At 52.3% G+C, this 20519-nt stretch overlaps 1 protein-coding gene across 3 annotated transcripts in view; it reads left to right on the top strand.

Moving 5' to 3' along the window:
• Positions 1–20519, top strand: part of ESRRB (estrogen related receptor beta) — a 167730-nt gene that overhangs the window by 97170 nt on the left and 50041 nt on the right. For all 3 annotated transcript variants that reach the window (XM_034992486.1, XM_034992485.1, XM_034992487.1), the window contains one exon: positions 14678–15087. In XM_034992486.1, coding sequence (XP_034848377.1) covers positions 14678–15087 — 410 coding nt within the window. The remainder of the gene's footprint in view (positions 1–14677; positions 15088–20519) is intronic.

Raw genomic sequence — 20519 nt, 5'->3', positions numbered from 1 at the left:
TTAGTCCAGCTTTCTTCCACAGGGCCCCTGTGTCACCCCCTGTATCATATGTCCTCAGGCCTCTCTGGCAGATGGCTAAAGCTGTCTCCATTTCCCTGGAAGGGAAATAGAATGACTGAGCCCAGAGAAGGCAAGTAACTGTCTCGGGGACACACAGCCTCAGAGCTGGGGCAGAAGCCAGACCAGTTAGTCACTGGGTTTTTTCTACCAGACATAGTAAGAACTCAGAAGACCCTTGTGCGGTTTATTTAAAAACAAAAACAAAAACAAACCCAGAAATGTAAACTATAAAAATGCAATTCTACCCTTGAGAGGCGTATTTGTGTGCGTGCATGTGTGTGTGTGTGTGTGTGTGAGAGAGAGAGAGAGAGATAAGGAAAAAAAAATAGAAAGCAATTTTGGCACCTAGGCCAAAAAACCAAAATTTACCCTTAATTCCACCAAGGCACACAGAGGTTGGAGGGGTGGGTAGTCCTTTCCAAAGGGGCACCCCCCGGGCTTGTAGCTGCCATTCCTTTGATATGGGGGGTTCCCATCCCATCCACTTTGAACTTTCTGCATTCAAGGCTCACAGCCCCCCATGCCCAGCTCTGCACACAGATGACGTGGCCCTGGTAATTCTGCTGCTTCTAAGTGACATCTCTCCTGCCTGTCCCCCGTCACCCAGTCACGGCCAGGTGTTCAGATTTCTGAACAGCCGAGTGTCTTCTGGAGCAGGCTGTATTCACCTGCTGGTCCTGGTGGCCGGCCTTGATCTTTGTAGGGGTGGGGGTGCCCGGAGTGGCTGAATTCCCAGACGTGTGTGGGGATGGATTAGAGATCAAGGCACGACCCTTCAGCGGGACATAGAAGCCGTGTGCCTCAACATCTGTGTGCCTCGATGGATTTTCCCATCTGTAAAATGGGACTAAAACTCCAGAGCTACTGTGAGGATTAAATAAGCTTCTGTGTGCAAACCGCTTTGCATGTTGTAAGTGCTTAGCTAGAAAGGAAATTCAGTGTTTGGATTCCACTAAATCATACAGCAGCATTACTGTTCTTTTGTGTTTTTCTCCAAGGGGCTTCCATGTCTGTTTTCTCACTGAGTCTTTACAACAACCCAAGAGAAGAGAGTAGTTTTGTTGGACACAGTTAACCAGTGTGGCAGCTGAAGTGCAGACAAGTGTAATGCATTCATTAAAACAGTGGGGGCGCCGAGGCCTGAGTCAGAGGTCCGGGGGTGGGGGGGAAGCTGGCTAGGCTAGCTGTGTCCTGGTCTGGCCCGCCTGCCAGCAGACCCTGCCCCTCCAATCTCCACTCACGAGGACCTTTCTTCTCCTCCTCCCCCCTCCCCTCCCCAAGAGCAGCTGTGTTCCCCAGGCCTGACCGAGAGCCCCACCAATCCCGTCTGGTGCTGGCGGGGGGCGCTCCACCTCTCAAGCCAGTGGCAGGGCTCGTGTCATTGCCGGCAGCATCTTGGGGGGATGAAGGTTGCATTAGTGAGCAGTGATTGAAATGCAAAATAACATTTTGATCGAGCCAGCAGGCTGTTTATTTATCAGATCAATAGTCAAACTGCCCCATCTGGAGAAGTCCTGTGTGATAAGTGACAGGGGTTCCAAGGGCAAGCCTGGTGAGTCCACCCCGGACCCCCATCTGCTCAGATGATGGGAGGGCTAAGGAGCCTGCGAGTGACCACCCCCGCCTCTGCTTTCCCCTTTCCTCATTTTCTTCTTATATATCCAGTTCCTAGAAGAGAAGCCTGAGACCCACGTTGTCAGACACCCCCCCCCCCCCGCTCTTGCTGGGCCTGGAAGGACCCGTACCCAGAAGAGCCGAGGAATCATAGCAGTAGCTTGTGTTTATTGAGCACTTACTGTATGAGGTTGGGGTGTGGCCGTGAACCCTTCGCTCTTGTACAGAATCAGGGTTCTGGCTCTGAAGTCAAGGCAAGCTTTTGCCAACCCTCCTTCTTACAGGTTTTCATACATGACATTGATTTTTGTTTTGTTTTGTTTTAAAGATTTTATTTATTTATTTGACAGAGAGAGACACAGCGAGAGAGGGAACACAAGCGGTGGGGAGGGAGAGGGAGAAGTAGACTCCCCGCCAGGCAGGGAGCCCGACTCGGGACTCGATCCCAGGACCGTGGGATCATGACCTGAGCCGAAGGCAGACGCTTAACGACTGAGCCACCCAGGTGCCCCTGACATTGATATATATATATATATATATATATATATATATATATATATATGTATTTTAATATTTTGAAACCAGATTTCTCAATTAGTGGGTCTGAGATGTTAGCTGTTCCTTCTAAACACATCACATGATTTTGGGTACTTAAAAAAAACACACACAAAGTAAGAAAAATCCATACATCATTCGTAAAGCCTTTAAACCGGGATTAGCGGAGTTCGATGGGCACTGAGGGCAAGGTTGACCCTTTAGCTCCTTTCACTGGGGATTGTTGGACCTGGCTGTCTGGGCTCTGCTCTCACAGCACTAGCTGGATTCCTGTCCTGTGGCTCAGGCCCGGGACTGTCCCACCCTGAGAGGGTGCTGGGCTTGGGGACTCCTACCCCACCCAACTCTCAGACCTCGTTCATTTGTTCACTCAACCAGTGTTTATGGAGCCTTGTGCCTGGAGTGTTCTAGACAGAGGGAACAGCAGGAAAGGAAGAACAAGGGTCAGAGGCCGTGCGGTGGGAGCACAGTGGTGTTGTCAAGAGACAGCCAGGAGGCCAGTGTGGCTGGCCCAGAGTGGGCACGGGGCAGAGCGGGCAGGGGACAGCATCTTTGGTGGTGGGGTCGGACCCTGGGGGCCTTCTGAGCTGCTGGGGTGAGGACTCCTGCTTTCCTGGCAGTGGGATGGGAAGCCCTGGCTGTTTTGAGCAGAGGAGTATTGTGACTTACTTACTCCCTTTTGCTTTGTAACTCACTCCAGCACTTTCTGGCCCTGTGACCCCTGCCAAGATAGTCAGCCCCTCTGCAAAATGGGGAAAACGATAGTACCTACCTCAGTAGGTTGTTGCAAGGGGCGTAATGCATGCGGTCCCGTGCCCAGCACGGAGTAAGCCCTTGGCAGGTGCGCACTGTCGTCCGCATTACAGAGGTCAGAAGCAGGTTCCCAGTTGGCTTCAGTGCCAGGCCCCCGCCTGTCCAGCTGAGTTAAGACGTTTCTTTGTCATCTGCTCCTTAGCACAGAGACTGAAAAATTGAGTCTGGAAGAGGAAAGGGTGCGGGGAGCCCCAAGTCTCCTGTGTCATCCCCGCTGTGCACAAGGCCACATGGGAAGGCCCACTGCCTTGGCCAGGTGGTGGAAGGAAGCGTTGTCCCCCTCACTGGGTCAGCACACTGCCCCGCAGGAACACACGTGGGGAAGTGGGACTTAGGCCCAGCAATGGTACGCACAAACCAGACCCAGGTATGTGATTGCACAAGGAGCAGAGGGGAGGTCAGCAGTGTGAGCCACGCACCTTGCATGTTCATTCAGTCCTAGGTTGCATCAACAGAGGTATAGTGTCTAAGATGAGAAGGGTGTCAGTACTGCTCTGCTCTGTGCCTATCAGAATGTACCTGGAAGGCTGGGCTCCGTTCTGATGTTCCTCTTTGTGAGGAGTAAACAGAGCAGAGGAATTACTCTCCAAGGAGGACAAAGTGAGCAGGAGTGATTCCAGGACTAGGGGAGGCTGAGCCTCATAAGGACAGGGCTTCCCAGGGAGCAGGAAGCTGCCGTCAACAATCCAGGGGGCTGTCGTATGGAAGAGGGGGTCAGACTTGTTCTGTAGGTCCTGAGAGAGTTGCATGAACTATAACTGGAAGAAGAAGCCAGAGAGAAGAAATATTTTGGCTCTTGACAAATAATTTTTTTTAAAATACACTCCCGAGTGGTGGGAGGATGAGATAGCTGCCTCCTGAACTAGGGATCTCCTCATCCCTGGGGTCTTTAGTGAAGGCAGGCAGCCAGGGACAGATCAGAGGCCCTTTGAGGTCCTGGCCTGCTCCGAATGTGTCTGGCTGGAAGAGGGCCCTGCCTGCCTCCCCCACCGCTGCCGCCGCCTCCCACAGAGCGCTTTCCCCGAGTGCCTCCCTCCCTCTCTTTCTGCAGGCTCTGCTTAAATGTCACCTCCTCTGAGAAGCCTTCTTTGGCCGCGCTACCTGGCACTGCCCTCATCCTACCATCTGTCCCCTTCCCCTGCCCCGATCACTACCTGAATGTGTACTATTTTGGTTGTTTCCTTACTGTATTAGTTAGGGTCGCTAACACTAGCTATTATTATGTACAACCCCAGTGTTTCAGTGGCTTAACACAGCAGAAGTTTCCAGCTTGCGCATGTGACGTTTTGGGGAGGGCATTTGACAGGTAGCAAGCATTTCATGAGGTTATTCACGGGCCCTGGCTCCTTCCAGTTTGTGGCTCCGCCATCCCCTGGGGCCCTGGGACCCCCTCCTGGGCCCTCTGCCTGGATCCTGTGTGGCCACCGATGGGGGACGACAGAGCAGGGGGTGCAGGGCGGGGAGTACCATGGGAGATTTTGATGGGCCAGTTGGGGAAGTGGCTAACATCATTTTGCCCACATGCCATTCGCCAGGACTTAGTCGATGGCCACAGCTCACTGAAAAGGAGGCTGGGAAATGTAGTCTCTCTGACGTCTAGGAAGAAATGAAATTGCTTTTGGTGAACTCATAGCAGTCTCAGCTATGCTTATTTATCATATTCCATTGAATCCATGTCATCATCTATTGTTAAAGGCACCATTATTCTTGGAACCACTAATCAAATTAAACTATAGCATGCCATCGATTCAAGATGCATTCTGATTGCCAAGACGTTGAAATATGAAAAGATGGTGTAGCTCAAGGTCAATGAAGTATGGTATTGTCACTCGTTGAGGGCAGGAACCTGTCCACCTTGTGCACTAATCCATCCGCAGGGCTAGGATAGTGGCTGGCACCCAGTAGATCTCCGAGGAGTAGTAATGGAGTGACAGCAAAGGAGTAGGTGAATGGATGAGATGGTATGTGAATTGCTCTTTTGGTTAAGTATCAGAATGCCCCAGGTGTGAGCCATTGTGTCAGGGAATCAGACTGTGCTCCCTCACCTGGGCAGAGGTGCTGCTGGGTTTTTGAGCAGCTACCAACAGCAAAGAGGACTCCCAGGACTCTGCCCCTAGCCAGCACCCTTCTCGGCTGCCCGCTTCGATTTTCTGCTCCCTCGCTGCACTTTGGTGCGAAGTGTGACCTTGCTCACTCTCGAGCTGTCCATCTCGCACTGCTTCTGTCCCTTCAGAGGCGGCTCGGATGGCACACATCTCATGGGAGAGACTCGGCCCAGCTCGGTTCAGGTGCACACCCCCTGGGTCAATCAGCTGGGCCAGAGGGGTAGAGGTCTGTAAGAATGTGGGAGCTCCGCGTGTGGGCATGCTCGCTCACGTTCATGCCAGTAAGAGATGGAGAATGTGGGAGTGAGGTGTCAGCTCCCAGGAAAGAAGCCAATTAGTTCAGATAGCTGGTTCTGGTAGTGCCTGAATACGGAGCCCCTTCGCCTGAAAAGGGACTTTCTGGGTGGAAGTTCCCACACACAGAGAAGCATGCAAATGCATGATTAAGTGGTGGATAGGCAGGTGCCCAGATGGATGAATGCTGGGAGGAGGAGAGAGTAAGCAGTCTTGCTTGTGGTGGGATTGAATGTTTAAAGGACTCGGAGTGGAAGCCATCTCATTACCAAAAAAGGGGTGCTGTAACTTCGGCTAGCAATTATTTATTGAGCATGTACTGTGTGCCAGGCACTGTTCTTTTTTTAAAAGATTTTTATTTATTTATTTGAGAGAGAAACAGTGAGAGAGAGAGCATGAGAGTGGGGTGAGGGACAGAGGGAGAAGCAGACTCTCCGCTGAGCAGGGAGCCCTATATGGGACCCAATCCTGGGACTCTGGGATCATGACCTGAGCTGAAGGCAGACACATAACCTACTGAGCCACCCAGGAGCCCGCCAGGCACTGTTCTAAGCTCTTTTCCGTATTAACTTGCTAATCCTCGAGATCACCCTATGACATGAATACGATAATTATCATCCCCATTTTTTAGATGAAGAAACTGAAGCGCAGAAGGGTTCGATACCTCGGAAGGGACCGAGCTGGAATTCAAACTCAGGCAACCCAGCTCCAACCACTAAGCTCCATGGCCCAGCACCGTGGCTACTGTGAGGCTTAAGTGGCATCTGGAAATTGCCAGATGTGTTCAGTTATAGGAGGTGGGAGGTTTATACCACATCGTGGCTTGACGGAGGGTGAAAATACAACCAGATTCAAGAAGAGTTCAGATAAGTTCACAGATGTCAGATCTCCAGTAGCTAATGAAAGGAAGGATGCTTGTGGTGTGGTTGGGAGCATACTCTGAATTCGTGATGCTCTCCTTCCTCCAGACACTCCCTTTTGTGGTGTTCAGAGCCCAGCGTTGGCTAAGAGGGCCCAAGTAGGAGCCACCTCTGGGTCCTGCTTGGGGGGGCACTCCACTAAGAGGACTGCGGTGAAGGCTGATGTTTGGAATCGGTCCCTCCAGAGGGGCCCCTGCGTCTAATATGCTCAGAGCCACACTATGAGCTGCTTGTCCACTGTGGGCTGGAGCTCGGCCAGTGGACAGACCCTCCTAGCTGCCCCAGGACAGCGGCTCCACGTCCACTTGCCTCCCCCCTGCTTCAGCAGAGCATCTCTTTTCTCATTATGATGGATGCAGCCTGGAAAATCGTGGATAAAAAGCTCCGATTGAAAGGCACTAATTACCCGTCATTATTTTCCACGCCGTAATTTGTGTGGAACGAGATTTCAATCAGTTGTCCGGGACCAGCCCGGTTTTGACTAATCTTTCCAAGACAAGATGCTTAATTACAGATTTTTGCCATAGCTTCAGCACTCGGGGGGAGGCAGGCTCTCGCCGAAGCCAGTTTGCTCTTGGGTCGTCTTGCGGTCCTGGGTCCCGGAGGGGGCCCCGCGGGGTGTTAGCCAAGTATTCCTGGGGAGTTAAAATCCAGATAAAATCCAGATGCCACCAGAGCGGAACTGTGGTAGTGTGGTGGCAGAGGGAGGGTGGCAGGCGGGCCACTGTGTCTTTCGACCCCGAGCAGCCGCCCAGCCAGCCTGGCTCTCTGGTTAGTAACTTTGAGCGAGTCCCCGCTTCTCAGGCCTTCAGTTCCTCATCTGCAGGTCACCGGGGTGGGCAGCAGAATCTCTGGGAACTTTCAGTCCACGGACCCCCACTGTGCTAGTGAGGCTGTTCAGGAAAACGGGTCTGTTGTGGAGAGATACACATATGCCAGATTTCAGTCGCACAGGAGCGATAAAAACACCATTTATTAAAAGAGGTGATTCAGACGACTTGGGGGAAATCAATTTGAATTTAAGAAATAAAGGAAGTTTAAGGAAAAACATATGTAATTATAAAATATAAATATATATAATATAAAAACATATATAATTACATATATATATAATTATTGGATCTTGCATGTACAGAATTGGATTAATTAGAGTCCTTGGTTCCTAATACTTCTCACCATTAGCCACCTCACCCTTCCTTCCTTCTTTCCTTCCTTCTTTTCCTCCTTCCTTCCTTCTTTCTTTCTTTCCTTTCTTCCTTCCTTCCTGCCTTCTTTCCTTCCTTCCTTCCTTCCTTCTTTCCTTCTTCCCTCCCTCCTTCTCTCCCTTCCTCCCATGTACTAAGTGCCCACGAGTCCATATCCCAACAGGAAGCTGGGATGGTTATTCACATTCAGCCATGCGGTCCTCCCCATCCTGTCCCCCTGTTAAAGGCTCCTCTGCATTCTTTAAAATTTTTATTTATTTAGTTTTTTTTCCAATGATTTTTATTTATTTATTTATTTGACAGAGAGACACAGCGAGAGAGGGAACACAAGCAGGGGGAGTGGGAGAGGGAGAAGCAGGCATCCTGCCGAGCAGGGAGCCCGACGCGGGCTGTGAGATCAGGGCCTGAGCCGAAGGCAGAGACGCCCAACGACTGAGCCACCCAGGCGCCCCTGCAGTCTTTAAAAATTTTAAAGGAAGTTTAGCTGTGCTACTTTCAGGTTCCTTGAGGGGCTGGTTCATGACAAATAAAGCCTTGCTGGAGGGTCTGAGGGTCTGTTATAATGAATAGGTCGGGTGGCCCCTGGTTAACGAATTAATTATGGAAATGTACATAAGAGTCTCTCAAGTGTTCAGAAACCATTTTTCTTCTGTATAGTGGATTCCCGTTTCAGGCTTATTTATCCTCTTAATTTGCCTAACCAACCAATTTCCCTCCTGGTAAATGGCAAGTTCCTTATGGAATCGTCCTCCGGTCTATATCTGGGGACGTGGTTGAGGGAAGAGCTTTGCTGGGTTGAACCACAGGTGGCCAGAGGCTGAATTTTCTGGAAGGGGTTTCCTGGGAGAATGACAACAGCAACCAACGTCCATGGAGTGCCTGCTCGGCACCAGCTTGGGCTACATGTTTTGCCTCTAATCGTTTATGCTCACGCAGAACAGCCCTGTGAAGGAGGTGCTGTGACTGAGCCCATTTTACAGATGGGCACTCTGAGGCTGAGAGAGAGTGACCTCAAAGTCAACAGCTAGTATGTGGCAGAACCGGCTCATCTGCTGCCAGAGTGCAGGCTTATAACCCTTAAGTGACAGAGCTGCTGTTCTTGCTCTTCCACGGGTGGCCTCAGCACAGAACCAAGGGAGGGCTGGGAGGACAGCCCCTCTGGCATGCCACTGGCTTGTTATGTGTGGTGGGGTGGGCTCTATCCCACAGAGGAAAGCAGGCCAGACCTGAGGCCAGCCAGGCCCATCCAGACCCCTTGCCTCCGAGAGCTTCTGTTCCTCCAGAAGCTTCCCTCCAGCTGCCTGCCCACCAGCAGGCCATTGTGAGGGGGCCAGATCCCTGGGAGTCCGGCTTAAAAGATTACAGTTGTCTCTTGCCGGGACACTGGAATTTCTCCTCCTCTACAGATCTGTGGCTGGCAAAATAGCTCAACAGTTTGGGTTTCATTCAGAATCTCCAAGATTCTGTTGGTCTGTGTATGAGGAAAACCTTCAACCCACTTCGTTGTCCAGCAGAGCCCCACCCCCCCCACCCCAAGGTGAGCTCAGGCACCCCTGGAGGCCAGGCCACTCTGGGGCACAGGGTGCCACACTGAGTGCTAAGAGGGCCAGAGGCGGAGAGCTGGCTGGGGCGGGAGGGAGGCCAGGCCTAATCAGATGGTGGTGAAATTGAGGGCGTCTCTGGCTGTGCTTCTATTACCCATGGATCACAGGGGCAGTGATGCCTCGAGGGCCTTCGACAACTGGCCACTGCTCTTTCGAAGCCTGCTTAGTTGGGGCCTCTGTCCCCTCCCATGAAGTCAATAGTCATCGACCCGGTTGGGAACTGGGTCCCAGCCAACCACAGATGATGGACTCGATGTGACTCCCTCCTCCCCAGAGTGAAGTGTCAGCCACCTCCCCTCATCCTGAGGCTGTGCCCTCCCTGCACGCCATCTGGGCACCCACCCCGTGGCCACATCCTCCAGGGCCTCGGCATCCAGGCTTCACCTCTGACATCTTCCCTGACCCCATCTCCAATCCCCCAGCTTTCTCGCTCCTTCCTTTGCTCTACCTCAGCCTACACCCCCGAAACCAACATGCTCCTGGCCCTTCCCCCCACCATTTCCTCCCACTTCTACCCTTTCTGCTATGACCCCCTCTGTCCGAGACCTGCACCGTTCATTGGCCCAACCCTCTGCTCCTGGACCCCCCTGTTCTCCCTCTTCCCTCTTCCATCTCTGTCAGTGATTCTCATCTGGGGGGGATTTTCCCAGCCCTGTCTGGAGGTTTGGGTTGTCCTCTCTGGGGCAGGGAGGGGGCTGCTACTGGCCTCTAGTGGGTGGGGGCCAGGGATGCTCCGAAACATCCTGCAGTGCACAGGATGGCCCCACAGTGAAAACTACCCTGCCCCAAATGTTAGTAGGGCCGAGGTTGAGGAACCCAGATCTAAGCTGCTGGAGGACACAGGGCTCCTCTGCGTTGCTGGCCCTGCGGAATGAAGACATTCCGCAGTGGCCTGGTAAGCCCGTATGCCCCGATTTCTGCTCTCTCCTCCCTCCACAGCTTCTTTTGCAAGCTTCCTTCCTTTGCTTGGACTTTCTGCCCTCAGCCTTCACTCCCTGTGCCTCTGGCTTCATGGACTGAGTGGAAGGGGTGGGGAGGTGAGGGGTCTCAGCCCTCTCCTCTGCCACCCACGCACCTCCCTCCCTCTTATTGCTTCAGCTCATTTCTCTTCCTGCATTCCAGATTCCCGTCAACCCTCTGGCTGTGTCATTCCCATGCTACACAAACATTATGCCCCTAAGAGTCACACCTGGGTTGCTAAAGCAAAGCCGCCAGAAAATGCAGACTCCTGGGCCCCACTTGCAGAGATGCAGGTTCAGGTTATGATGGAGGTGGGGTCAGGCCCAGGCCACCAACCGCTCAACAAGCACCTCAGCAAACTCTGGTGAAGGTTGGACTAGAATTTGGGAAAAGTTGACATTTTTTACCTTTTATACCTTCAGTCTCTCCATCTTGATTTGGTCTTTACCATTAGCATTGAACGTAGTCACCATATAATTCATTTTCTACTTTGGGGAGAGAAGTGGGGGGGCGATGGGTAATTATACCGAGTCAGTAGGTAGGATCAGGATCACCCAGGGCCTACTGCAAAGTGTGGATTCCATAATTTTTAAATGCCTTAAATTCCTTCCATTCTTCCTTTTTAAAATTTTATTTTTAAGTAACCTCTACACCTAGCATGGGGCTTGAACTTACAACCCCAAGATCAAGAGTTGCATGCTCTACCAACTGAGCCAGCCAAGGCCCCAAATTCCCTCCATTCTTAACACACGCCGTCCTCATCAAAGAAACCAACAGTTACCGACAATAACCAAACATTCCTTCTCTGCCTCCATAATCCCCAAGTTCAAGTGGATGGTCCTGCCTGAAGGTGTACCAGGAGGAACCCCACCCTCACAGCCTTCTCTGCCCTTTGCAGCTGAACTTCTTCAAAGAACTGTCTCCTCCATCCCCACCATGCCTTGTCACTCCTCTGGTGAAGTCACCAGCTGCCTGATTGCTCACTGTAGTGGACACTTGCCACATCTGACTTCCCCTGACCTTGTAACCACCTGTCACCTGCCACCACTCCCTCCTCATTGCATTTCCAAGACACATGCTCTCTTTATTTTCTTCAGCTCCTCTGGCCAGTTCTCCTCTGCCCACTTCCTGGACTTCTTTCCCCGTCCTTCCTTTACGTTTTGCTTTAGAATGAATGAATGATGTGCCAGAGGTCAGGACAGATGGAGACAGGATTTTCCTGGAGGGTCTGGCATCTCTAGCAACTTTTTGTCCCTTGCCTGGTGCATCAAGGACCAGGCAGCCCAGAGGGTCTCTGTGCCCCCAGGGAGTTCTCAACTCTCACACTACAGGTGAAGAAATGACAGTGAGGAAGGTCCAGGGCTTTGGAGGGCTGCAAGCTTGAGGCCTCTGCTGGAGGCAGCTCTTCCGGAGGCCTGATATTGAGGGAGGCAGAGCACTGCAGAACTAGGGGCTTGGATCTGCAGTCAGATGGGACTGGTTTGGATCCCAGCTTCTGTCTCTCATGCCCTGGGACAAGCTTCAAGTTCCAGCTCTTCTCTTCTGTAAAGTGGGAATAATAATGTCAGACGGGTCATGAGCACGCAACAAGATGGTACAAAAGAAGGCGTCCAACATGTGACTGCCTCTGATGGATGGCCGCTAACTAGTCTAGCCCAGCCTCCGGAGCAGAGGGGCAGACAGGCAGCTCCTGAGCTTGAAAAAACAGGCAGAAGAGTCTGGAAGGAACTCTCAAACACGGAAAAGAAGCTGTGCCCCCTGGAGGAAGGTCTTCATTCAGTCTGCAGATGCAAATGAATGAGCCAGTGAATGAATGCAGCAAGACCAGTGGGGCACGGCTGGGGAGCCCCTGTGAGCCTAGAAGACCCCCTGGCCCTTTCTGGTGTTCTGCACACACTTTCTGGTGCTCTGCACACTTGTGTTTGAGAACGAGCTTCTTGAGATCATGGGCTGTGCTTGTTATAACCCGTCCCATTCTCTGGCCAGCACTTGGCACATAGTAGGTGCCTGAAATAGGTGTTGACTCGCCCTAGAAAAGACATCCGGTGGTGGAGGTGGGGTGGCAAAATAATGGTCATGGGAAAGAGAAAGCTGCAGGAATGAAATCCTCAGCAGCCCCTCCCCCCGCCACACACACACAGCTGGGATGCAGGCAATAAATTAGTGGCTGGATTTCCATGCAACTCAGAGACAGGATCAAGTTTGCTTCCTTCAGCCCTGGAGTCTCTGAACATGAGATGATAAAAGGCCTATGTGAGGAGGCCAAGTGAGGTGAATGACATAGGCATTGTGATCTAGTGTTAGGCTACTACTGACCTGATGATCCCACGAGTAACTACAACCACAGAGGAGGGGGTGGGGGGACTACTGTAGTTGCCAGAATCACTGCTTATATCAGGTGTTTCTCCCGAAATCGCGAGTTGGTGGAGGTGTGGGGATGGAGGGCTGGGGTCTGAGAGCTGTCTCCCCAGCAGGGCTTGTCACAGTGGGCCTGGGTGTTCCTGTGACCTGCAGAGCCTAAAGCAATGAGCAGCGGGGGATTCCAGATAGAAGGGCCCCTGGTCGGCTCTCCCTGCCTGCCCTGTGTAGGGATGCTGTGGGGAGGTCACGCAGAAGTGCACTTGTGCCCACTCAGGCAGCTTTTCTGTCCGGATTATGCCCCGCCAGGCTGATGGCACTGCCTGCGGACATACCAGGGACCTGCTGGTGGATGGAGGGGAGGCAGGTGGCCATGTGGAACCCAGGAGGGTGACAGGGCACCAGCCAGAGCTGTAAAAGGACCCAGAGGAGACCCTCGACTGGGGCTCCCTCTGCCGATGTAAGGGAAACATGGGGCTTGCAGGAGAGGGGTCTCAGAGGACTTGGGAACATTTGGTTTGGAACAGAAGACACCTGAGAGCCTCTATCTTCAAACGCTACATTCCAGTAGATAAACTTGGGAGTAGGAGCCTGATATGTAATCTTTTATCTTTGCATCTGCAGATCCCAGGTTCTGATTAGAACTGCCTGTGGGGCAGTGAGTTCCCTGTCTCTGGACGTGTTCGAATGTAGATGGATGGGACAACCCCTCAGGAGGTGGACTAACCATGAAATCATTAGTGGCACCAGGGATGGCAAAGGACCCTCCCCATCATGAGATTGCATTTGGTGGGGTGGGGGTGGGCTTTGTGGAGGCGGCAAAGCAACCTCTTCCCTGGGTGGTGACCAGTCCCTTCCTCCGTGGACTGCTCAGGAAGCAGGGGCTCCCTCTGAGCATTATTGGAGGTAGGACCGTGGCTGTTAACCAATGGACCCTCCAGCACTGAGACCCTCCCTCCCAGCTCTAGCCATCTTTCCGCTAAGCTGTACCGGTGACCAGTCAGCCCTTTTCGTTCTCCAGGAACTTTCTCTCTTTCCTTTCACTTGCTCCGTGGACATAAGCCCTGGGCTCCTCCGTATCTCCACACAGCCAGGCCAGGTCAGGGACCTGTGGACCCCGACCCAGCCTCCTGATTCCAGATCCTGGCTGGCCCCAGAGGTCTTGAGTGGGCCGGGGCTGGGTTTCCCTAGACGTCCGCCTTCATCACCCTGCCGTGCGCTTTTCTTGCCCCTTTGGAGAGAGGCTCCTCCCCTTGTCCTGGGACCCTATGGGAGAGTCACACTTTGCCTGCCTTCTCACCCACCTGGCATGGGAGGAGGGACTTTCATTTTGGGAAACATTTGACCCTTCACAGTGATCTGGTCACGTTGGTAGTGCTCCCTTGACTCTGGGGTTGAGGCAGGGACACCGAGAACTTGAAATACAGGGTTAAGAAGTCGCCGGGGATGCACAGAGCTGGGGTTCGAAGGCCCCCTCATGCTGCCTCACGGAGACACAGTGTCTGGGGCCAGGTGGGACTGGGAAGGCAGCCTGCTGAGGACAAAGAAGGGACAGGAGGGAGGGGGCCTAGAGCCACCTTCCAAATGTGCCCTGGGCCAGAGGCAAACCCCAGGGGGCAGCCTTTTGTCACCAGCCCTGCCTCTTGCCCTGGCCAGGTGCCTTGCTTGTCATCTCGAGGCCCAGTCTCGGTAATGGTGGCCCATGGGGAAAGCTCCAAGCTTGGGCTTACCAGAAGCCCCAGTGGGCCTGGGTGAAATGGGTTATCCGGTCCGGGGCCCGGCACACCCAGACTTTACCTGTAGCCACCATGTGGTCTTGGCGTGCAGGAAGGTCGGCCAACTCTTCCGTCTGAATTGTTACCACTTTCTGCCACCCTCCTGCCAGCAATGTGCAGAGAGCTGGGGTGCCTGATCTGAAGTTTATTGATCAAACATGGTTTTTTCTTTTTTTTTTCTTTGAGGACTCAGAAGGTTCTGGGGGGTGATGCCAGAAACTTGCTCTGGGCTGTGCGGCGTCCTGGCCAGTTGACCTTCTGGGCCAGCATTTTATCTGGCCAACGCCTTAGCATCGAGCCCCTCCCAGCCACCCCGCCCACTTGGTGCCCGGAGCCCAGAGCTAATTCCCGGGGCGGGTGTCACACCCACCGCACCCTCGGCCGAGCTGACCTGCCCGCGCTCTGTGTCCGCAGGCTGCTGAACAGAATGTCCGCGGACGACCGGCACCTGGGCTCCAGCTGCGGCTCCTTCATCAAGACCGAGCCGTCCAGCCCCTCCTCGGGCATCGACGCCCTCAGCCACCACAGCCCCAGCGGCTCGTCCGACGCCAGCGGCGGCTTCGGCCTGGCCCTGGGCGCCCACGCCAACGGTCTGGACTCGCCGCCCATGTTCGCGGGCGCCGCGCTGGGGGGCACCCCGTGCCGCAAGAGCTACGAGGACTGTGCGGGCGGCCTCCTGGAGGACTCGGCCATCAAGTGCGAGTACATGCTCAACGCCATCCCCAAGCGCCTGTGCCTCGTGTGTGGCGACGTTGCCTCTGGCTACCACTACGGCGTGGCCTCCTGCGAGGCCTGCAAGGCCTTCTTCAAGAGGACCATCCAAGGTGCGTGCGGGCAGCGCGGGGGCGGCGGGAAACCGGGCCGTGCCCGCCAGTTGCCAGGTCGGGCCGGGCCCCGCGACGGCAGCGGTTCCTGGGGTTTCCCCTCCGGGATTCCGGGCGAGACTCTGTATAATAAACTCCAGGACTGTCGAGGGAACGGCACACACGCCCACGTGGCGCCCCAGAAAACCCCAAGAAAATCCACGCAGATGCCTCCGCACGCGTGTGCTCCTCGCTGGTAGGGGGAGCACTCTCAAGAGCGGGTCCCTAAAATTTGATCTGGGGGGAGAAACCTGTGTTCTTTGCCCTGCAGTTGCAGACGCCTTGCAATAGAAAGGGTTGTTCCTCGTTGCGTGTTTTTGTTTTTTTTTTAAGATTTTATTTATTTGAGAGAGAGAGAATGAGAGACAGAGAGCATGAGAGGGAGGAGGGTCAGAGGGAGAAGCAGACTCCCTGCCGAGCAGGGAGCCCGATGCGGGACTCGATCCCGGGACTCCAGGATCATGACCTGAGCGGAAGGCAGTCGCTTAACCAACTGAGCCACCCAGGCACCCCCTCGTTGCGTTTTGATCGTTTTCTTTTTGGGGTGTGTGTGTGTGTGTGTGTGTGTGGGTGGGTGGAAGGGCGGAGGGAGAGGGAGAATCTCAAGCCGATTCCCCCACTGAGCGCAGAGCCGGATGTGAGGCTCGATCTCATGATCATGCCTGAGATCACGACCTGAGCAGAAATCGAGAGGCCATCGCTTAACTGACGGAGCCTCCCAGGGGCCCCTGTTTTGATCTTTTTAAATTACACAAGTGAAACACAATTTTCTTAATTGGGCAAGAGGCCAACAGAGCAAGGGAAACCCACTCACCCTGTCTGATCCCAACGTGGCCTGTCTTCGAGGGCTTTTTCCAGTGCATCTGCGTATCCGCTGAATCCTGTTCCCATGGCCATGAGGGTGGCTGCCTCTCTGGGGGTACGTGAGTGATTTAGTCCTAGGAATGTGTGCAGGAGCCCTGGTGGGTGCCCTTTGTAAAACCACCCCAAGGGAAATGGGGGATAGTGGTGGGTCCACCTTCACAGAGCTGTATCAAGTTCACGGCACAGGGACCAGCCCAGAGGAACAGCCTGGCGCTGGGTAGGCAAGACTCAATGCAGCAGGCCATGGGTAGAGCACTTGCGCCATTCATTCAGTTAAGTTTCTGTTGAGCATCTACTAAGCTCCAGCCCTTGTTCTAGGTGCTGTCGCTGGATAGACAAAAGCCTTCGTGCTGCACGTATCTGAGACGAGCTGATGCAGTTTTCCTGGGACAGAATTCGTAACCAGACTGGACAAAACCCAGGGGGCACCTGTCCTGGCTCTGGCCCTGCCTGGCTGTCCTGAGGGTGTCCTCTCTCCCCCCTTCCCCATTTCACTTTTGAAAGAGTCAGGTTGAGCTTTCCTGGGATGACTTGCAGTTTATTCATTCAACAAATATTTGTTTAAATTTTTTGTGATGATGTATTTATTAAATCAGTTGAGGACCTTAGGATTGGCATGTTTCCAGTTCTACCTATTAGTTGAGATGTTGTGGTGTAGTGACTATCCACCTGGGTCCCTGGGTCAGACCGCTCCATCCGTTACCTTATAGCTGAATGCCCCGGGGCATGCTGCCTCAGTTTCTCCCTGGGCTTCTGTCCTCAGTAAGGTGAGATGCTGTCATTCCTTCCTCACATAGAGCTGTTAAAAGAAGAGTAAGTGAATTAGTATGTATAAAGCACTTTGAATATTGCCTGGCACCTTGTAAGTGCTAAATAAATGCTTCCAAGTATTATTTTCACTTTCACGATACCACCTAGGACATATTACTAAGACAATAGACACATAATTTATCTTACCGAGCTGGCTTTTGTAATGACATACATTTAAGTAAAACGGTGTAATTATTTTGACTTAGGGTTTAAATTATTTTAGCTATTTTAGTTACAGCTAATATTTTTTAAATGAACCCTCAAAAAAAAAATGGTAAAAATTCAGCCAGTACAAAAGAGTAAAGCAGTAAAAAGTACATTTTCCTAAAACTCCAAACTCTGGGATTCCTTGTACCTTCCCCAGAAGGAGCCATGACACACAGTGCTTTCAGCAAATACTTACTGAGTGTGTTCACATCAGGCACTATGCTAGCCTCCAGCCTGGTGAATGAACACATCCCAGTTCCTGCCAGCTTCATACCCCTGAGTCTGGGAGCAGGCTCGGGAATCTCTGTATTTGAAAAGCACTGTGTGGTCATTCTAAGTCTCCTGCCTCCACCAGGGTTGAAAACCTCTGGGCTCATAGCCAGTCAGTATCATTGGATATCTGACAAATAAACAGGAGATGTTTAAACCAAATTAAGTTACGGAGGTGGTCTTGGTAAGGTTGCCATTATTTTAGATTCTTCGAGACCAGTTTTTGAAAAATGGCTTTTTAGGGGACAGTCCCATTTTCTTCACTCCATATTGCTCTGAGCTAGAGGGGTTCTGGATCACATTTTTCGAAAGTAGAGGCTGGTGTAGACCCAGCAGAGGCCTGGGTGCTGCGAATGTCCTCAGCACGTCAAGAGCCCACGTGATGAACGATTTGTAAATAGTCTTTAATTATTTGTTCCACGAAGAGGATAATGATCTTTTCCTAGAACTCAGAGGACAAATAGCATTTAGTGCCATCAGGACTGAACTGCTCTTGCCTCTTTTGTCACAAGTCCTGGGTCTTGTTTAGAAGCAGGAAGAGGTTTCTGTCTAGAACAGGGAAAAAGCACACTCTCTAAAGCTGATGGCTTGCTCTGGTGATTTTTATGAACTCTTTGGTTTTGGTCTAACATTGATTTTGACTTTGTTGTTTCTGGGCCTGATGGCTGTAGAAAATTTGGAAGCATAGTTAAAGGATAAAGAGGAGAACGTGACCTATTGAATGACCTCAGAGACAGGTGGGAACCGTGTGCGTGCTCTGAGTGAGGTACAGGGTGGAAGCAGGAGAGAGAGAAACGGCACCTGCTTTCAAGACACTGGAGTCTTAAGGCTTGAAGCATGTGAGGCTGTAGGCCTGGCCTTAGGCTCCAAACCAGTTTATGGGCCCCTAAGCATCTACCCAATTTAAGGAGGATATTCAAGCCATTTTTTTTTTTTTTAAAGTCTGATCACTTGGACGGAGGGCCTTGCATCACAGAATGATGCATTCATGAATTTATGTGAATGCTTGGAAAGCTCTGAAACTCGTGCTCGCTCATCTTTCACCTCCCTCCTCAGATCATTGCAGTCTCTCACTTCAGTGGTTATACCAATATGGGAAGAAGTTTATAGAAACAAGGATGTCATAGGGGCGCCTGGGTGGCTCAGTCGGTTAAGTGACTGCCTTCAGTTCGGGTCATGATCCCAGGGTCCTGGGTTCGGGCCCCCTGTTGGGCTCCCCGCTCAGTGGGGAGCCTACTTCTCCCTCTCCCTCTGCCCCTCTCCGCTGCTTGTGCTCTCTCTCTCTCAAATAGATAAGTAAAATCTTAGAAAAAAAAAAAGGATGTCATGGTAGACTTAAGGAAAAAACAGATACCCATTTCTTCCTTTTCTTTGTTTCTTTCTTAGATTTTATTTTTAAGTAATCTTTACACCCAGAGTGCGGTTCGAACCCACAGCCCAGAGGTCAAGAGTGAAAATGTTCCACTGACTGAGCCAGCCAGGCGCCCCCAACCATTTCTTTTTTTTAAATACTTACTGGTGCTTGGCTGTGCTCGGTGCTAGCACGGGGAGGGGGTGTGTGCTGGAGAGATGGGCTAAGCACAGCCTCCAGGCTGAAGCCTGCTTTTGCCAGTCAAGCTGGATTGGGACACTGCCCCACCTATTAGTTTACGTAGTCTAGCAGCTTAGGCACATGGACAGCAGAATTGACTAGTTTCCACGGAGACCTTTTCGCTGCAAAACCCAGAACATGTACTGTCTGGCCATTTATAGAAACAGTTTGCACTCCCCTGCATGACAGACAGCACTGAACAAGGTAGGCCAGTCCCTCTGCCCTCAGGGAGCTTAGAGTCAACCCGGAGTAGTGCCATAGCCCATCGCCTGCCCTCTTCTAGGCTAAGCGTGTTTGTTGTCGGTGCTGGAGGTGATCATGACACCCTGAACAGATGAACTTAGCCACAAAAGAAGCACCTTCCTGAAGGGACACCGTGGCTCCATGGCAAAGGAGATAACCCTCAACCTAATTGAATTTACTAGCGTATCTAAAGAAAAAAATGTGCTCATCAAAGAGGATTGGTCAGCCCCAGAGGCATAGAAAAAAAAAAAAAGGCAGACTTTGGCCAAGGCACCACTCCTAGGAACCGGGAGTCAGCCTGGGGACACACTGATGTCATTAAACGTTCCGTTGATGTGATTAACATCTTTTTGATTATGATCTAGTTCCCCTGTATGTCTTCTGCTTGGAATGAACTTGCTGGTTAGGCACACCAGTTTCTCTTTGTACTTGAATGTGCGTCCCTGGGCTTACACATCGGGTTTCGGAATTTGGGCGATGGGAGTCTGACCCTGAGAGATTGGAGCCCCTTTCTGGACGATGATACTGACTTCACGGTAATGAAAACCTCTGTTAATGGGTATCAAAGTAATGAGGTGGCCTTTGGGGGAGCCACCTGGGGGACTTTTCCAAGCTGGATCCCCAAACCTTGACCATCACCTTGCCTCCTGTCCCACCAAGAAGCTAGAAGATAGAAGATGCCACCGGACCTACCCATCCCCCCCCCCCCCCCGCATCTGTGGTGCCTTCGGCCACTGATCTATACATTGCTGCCCGCTGCCGCGACGGCTAGGAGAGGTCTCCCACCCCGGGCTCCGCTCTTCCCAGGCTTTGAGGCCTACCGCCTCCCCACTTCCTAGAGACTCTCCTACCCACTATCTCTTCTCTTTTATCTTCTCACTTTCTAGTCTCCTTCCTTCCATCTGCATTTAAATACCTCTAGTATCTCCAGTCTAAAACGAAGAAAAGAAAACAAAAACATCCACATCCCCTCGCCCTTCAGCTTCCAGCCCCCCCTTATCATCCTCGTCTCAGTTCTTGACCCACCGTATGGGCCCAGGATGTCCTGCCCCGTGGTCCAGTTGCCTCTGGAGTCCGGATGAGTCCTATTTCCAGAGCTCGTACATCAACCTTCCTGCCCCACTCCAATGCCTTTGACACCTCAAGAACATCTCCACTTGGGTGTCCCAGAAGCGCCCCAAATGCAACAAGTCCTAAACAGAAGCTGTGTCTCCGCAATCAAATGGTTCCCCTTATGCTCCAGTCGTCGCTCCCCCGGTGTGCAGGCCAGAAGTGGGTCTTACCCTGACCCCCATCCCAAACCAACGTCCCAACAGCCATGTTCTGTGCAGTCTCCTTCCTTCATGTCCCTTGCCCTGATGCTTCTCTCCATTTGCCCTGGCCCATTCCAGGCAGCCACTGACCACTG

Source organism: Mirounga leonina, unplaced genomic scaffold, assembly GCF_011800145.1.
Source record: "Mirounga leonina isolate KUSES-001 unplaced genomic scaffold, KU_Mleo_1.0 Mir_82, whole genome shotgun sequence".
Classification (NCBI taxonomy): domain Eukaryota; kingdom Metazoa; phylum Chordata; class Mammalia; order Carnivora; family Phocidae; genus Mirounga; species Mirounga leonina.
This window is presented reverse-complemented; position numbering and strand designations above follow the sequence as displayed.